The sequence below is a fragment of the Tupaia chinensis genome, unplaced genomic scaffold (assembly GCF_000334495.1).
Source record: "Tupaia chinensis unplaced genomic scaffold, TupChi_1.0 Scaffold000020_1, whole genome shotgun sequence".
NCBI classification, from domain to species: domain Eukaryota; kingdom Metazoa; phylum Chordata; class Mammalia; order Scandentia; family Tupaiidae; genus Tupaia; species Tupaia belangeri.
Window position 1 is genome coordinate 715,406 of NW_006159450.1, and position 3,741 is coordinate 719,146.

At 65.6% G+C, this 3,741-nt stretch overlaps 1 protein-coding gene across 3 annotated transcripts in view; it reads left to right on the forward strand.

The window, feature by feature from the left end:
* Window positions 1-3,741, forward strand: part of SLC6A19 (solute carrier family 6 member 19) — a 19,861-nt gene that overhangs the window by 11,701 nt on the left and 4,419 nt on the right. For all 3 annotated transcript variants that reach the window (XM_006140121.1, XM_006140119.1, XM_006140120.1), the window contains exons 5-9: window positions 569-750; window positions 907-1,017; window positions 1,169-1,281; window positions 3,226-3,354; window positions 3,432-3,588. In XM_006140121.1, the coding sequence (XP_006140183.1) occupies window positions 569-750; window positions 907-1,017; window positions 1,169-1,281; window positions 3,226-3,354; window positions 3,432-3,588 (692 nt within the window). The remainder of the gene's footprint in view (window positions 1-568; window positions 751-906; window positions 1,018-1,168; window positions 1,282-3,225; window positions 3,355-3,431; window positions 3,589-3,741) is intronic.

The following is a 3,741-nucleotide window of genomic DNA, read 5'->3' on the forward strand; positions in this document are numbered from 1 at the left end:
TCTTTCCCTCGCCCTCTCACCCTGTGTCTCTCCAGTGAGCGCAGGTGCCCAGCGGGGGAACTAGAAAGAAAGAAAGAAAACCACAGGGCCTCCCGGGGCACCCCCCACTGCTCCCTGGACCCCTCCCACCTCCGGGGGCTGGGGGCGTCTGGGGCGAGCCCGCGTCCCCTTGGAAGGCCGCAGTGTGCCGTGGGAGGGGTGAGGACGGCGAGGCCAGGCAGCGAGTCCCAGACCCCGCACTGAGGTGTCTGCCTGGGGTGCCTGTCATGTCAGGACCATGCTACACACGTGTGAGCGTGTGCGTGCGCTCACAGATGCAGGCGTGCCTGTGTGGCTGTGCAGGAGGATCACCCGGGTGTGCACGTGAGTGTGCGTGCAGGCGTGCACGTGTGCATGTGTGCGTGCAGGTGTGCTGGTGTGTGCGTGTGTACACAGCACACGTGTGCATGTTAGTGTGCCTGTACGTGCACATCCCGTGTCAACGCCCCAGGAATGTGGCTAGCATCCTAGCAGTGGAGCCCTGGTCTTGGCGGCTCTTCCCAGAAGTGTGTGCCTGCCGTGTCCCCAGGCTACGTGGACGAGTGTGCCAGGAGCTCCTCCGTGGACTACTTCTGGTACCGAGAGACCCTCAACATCTCCACGTCTATCGACGACTCGGGCTCCATCCAGTGGTGGGTCCTGCTCTGTCTGACCTGCGCCTGGAGTGTGCTCTACGTGTGCACCATCCGCGGCATCGAGACCACCGGCAAGGTGCACTGGGCGGGACCAGGGAGAGGGTGTGTGCAGTGTGAGGGCCAGGCTCAGCGGGAACGCAGGCAGACCGGAAGGCCAACGTGGCATGCTTCCTCCTGGCTACATGGCGGAGGCCTGGGTCCCCACGCACCGCTGACACGCTGCTGCCTGCAGGCTGTGTACGTCACGTCCACACTGCCCTATGTTGTCCTGACCATCTTCCTCGTGCGTGGCCTGACGCTGAAGGGTGCCACCAACGGCATCGTCTTCCTCTTCACGCCCAATGTGAGTCCCGCGGCCCCAAGCACCAAGCCCCGAGGGCCACTGGCCAGATCTGCTCCCGCCCAGGAGGTGCCCAGAGGCTGGCCAGGGCCCGCGTGTGCCCCAGGGACAGCCCCTCGGCGTCCGGCGCGTCTGAGGTCCCCATCCCATGCAGGTCACAGAGCTGGCCAACCCGGTCACCTGGCTGGACGCAGGTGCCCAGGTCTTCTACTCCTTCTCCCTGGCCTTCGGGGGGCTCATCTCCTTCTCCAGCTACAACTCGGTGCAGTGAGTGCCCCCACACCCGCCCGCCGTGCCCGGGCCTCTGGCCGCACATGCAGTGACAGCTTGTACCGCTTCCCTGGGCAGTCCCTGGGGTCCTCGGGAGGAAGCGGTTGGTGCCAGCTCACTTCCACACCCTATGGAGCACCCGCCACATGGGCCAGGACCTGTCCCGTCCCGGGTGACAAGCGGGCAGGATGCTCCAACAGAGAGGCTGCAGGTGCCAGGAGGCAGAGCAGGACGCAAGGGCAGTGGGGCGGCCAGGGCTCTGGGTCAGCTGGAACTCCTGGTGGAGAAGGCACAGTTCCACAAGGCTCGGACGCTAAGCCCTTGGCCAGCGCAGAGCCCCGCAGGCCAGCCAGGGGAGGGCAGGGGAAAGTGGACGGGGCCTGGTGTGCCTGGACAGGGATGGGTATGGCCCGTGCAGGGCTGAGGGCCAGGCGTGGTGGGGGTGTGCTTTGAGCCAGCACCGGGGAGTGTGGTGAGGGTGAGGGTGATGGTGAGGGTGAGGGTGAGGGTGGAGTGGGTGCTGGGCCTGCCAGGTCTCCGGGAGAGCTAGGGGCAGGGCACCGGTCTGAGGGCTGATGCCACGGCTGGCGGTGGGGGCTGCGGGTGCTCTCGAGGTGCCTGCTCAGGGGTTTCTGCCCTCACAGCCGAGCGTCCATGGCTGCACCAGCCGGGGCGTTCTGATCACACACAAACCTCCCTTGCGTCTCCCCAACCCTGTTCCCGCTCAGGCAGGCGCTGGCCCTGGTCTCTGCGGGCCGCTGTCCTGGACACCTCCTATAAGTGGGCTCACGGGCGTCTGCTGCCCCCATCCTCTGCACGGCCCGCCTGGGGCTTCACGTCCGTGGCCGAGTGACACCCACCATACAGGCTTGCCCGCATGCTCTCCTGGTATGGCCGCTCAGGCCGCCTCGACCTGGGGGCTGTCGGAGAAGCACCACTGTGAGCACAAGGGCATCTCTATGTGGGTGACATCTCGAGGGCCTGCCCGAGGAGCAGGACTGCTGGGCCATCGGTGACTTCGCAGGGTCTGAGGGTCGCAGCTGTGTCACCCACACCCTGACCAGCGTGTGTATGTGGTCTTGTCCTACCACCTCGTGGGCACCCCCTTGCAGTTTATTGGTGTCTCCCCTGAGGACTGACACACTGGGCTCTTGGTGGAAGTTTCTGGAAGGATGGCATTAGCATCAGCTGAGAGGGGGTGGGGGAGTCAGAGGGTGAACTGGGCGGCCGCTGCAGTCCCAACGTGCTGAGTGAGGGAGCCCATCGGGAAAGGGGCCCTCGCCTGCAGCCCACCCTGCCCTGGGTGGTGCCCACTGGGCCCTGTGGTCTGGAGCCATCACCAGGGGCCTCAGACTGAAAGAGGCCTGGAAAGGCTGAGGATGAGGGAAATGTGGCCCGGGCTTGGGCAGGGGTGGAGGAGCAGGGCCCAACAGGCACGATCCTGTGGAGGGCACGACTCGTGCCTCCTATGGGCCAGGGCCTGCCTCTGCGCCCTCGCCTGAGCACGCCCAGGGCCATGCTGAGAAACACAGGGTGGTGGGTGCGGGTCAGGTGCTGGCAGAGTGCCTGGCCAGGGGCACAAATGCTGTGACACCCACGGTGCCACGCCATGACCCCACGCTGGACAAGGCCTGGACAGAGCCGCCCAGATCTGTTTGCGTCCTTTGCCTCTTCACCTGGAGGGCACACCTGTGGGCCAGCAGCTCTGGGGCTCACGGCTCACAGACAGAGCCCACGTCTCCAGGGAACACGCAGGGAAGGTGGGTAGGCGGGCTGCAGGGCCATGGCCAGGCCCTCCCTGGAGTCCAGCTCTCCCTGCCTGGCCCACAGCACGACAGGCCTGGCTGGGACTGGGCACAGGCTGCTGGCTGCCCAGCGGGACACCCTAGCCTAGGCATTGGCTCCAGCGGCCTACAGAGGGTGACGCTGCTCTGTCCCCAGCAACAACTGCGAGATGGACTCTGTGATCGTGTCTGTCATCAACGGCTTCACATCTGTGTATGCGGCCACTGTGGTCTACTCCATCATCGGCTTCCGAGCCACCGAGCGCTACGACGACTGCTTCGACACGTGAGTCGGGTCCTCAGGCGAGCGCCGCTGTGCCCACAGTGCGTCCACCTTCCCGCCAACCTCGCCATCCTGTGCAGGAACATCCTGACGCTCGTCAACGCGTTCGACCTGCAGGAGGGCAGCGTGACGCAGGAGAACTTCACGGAGTTGCAGCGATGGTACAACAGGACTCAACACGACACCTACGCGCAGCTGCAGTTCCAGGACTGCGACATCAACTCCTTCCTTTCAGAGGTGAGCCCCGGGCGGCTCTCCAGGTACCCCAGAGCTGTAGAGCCCTGAAGCTGGGCGGGACGTCTGTCCGTGTCCCCTGCCCCGTGGGGACCACTGCCAGCCTGCTCCTACCTCTGCCCAGACCCCGCCCGGGGCCATCTGCAGAAGTGAAGA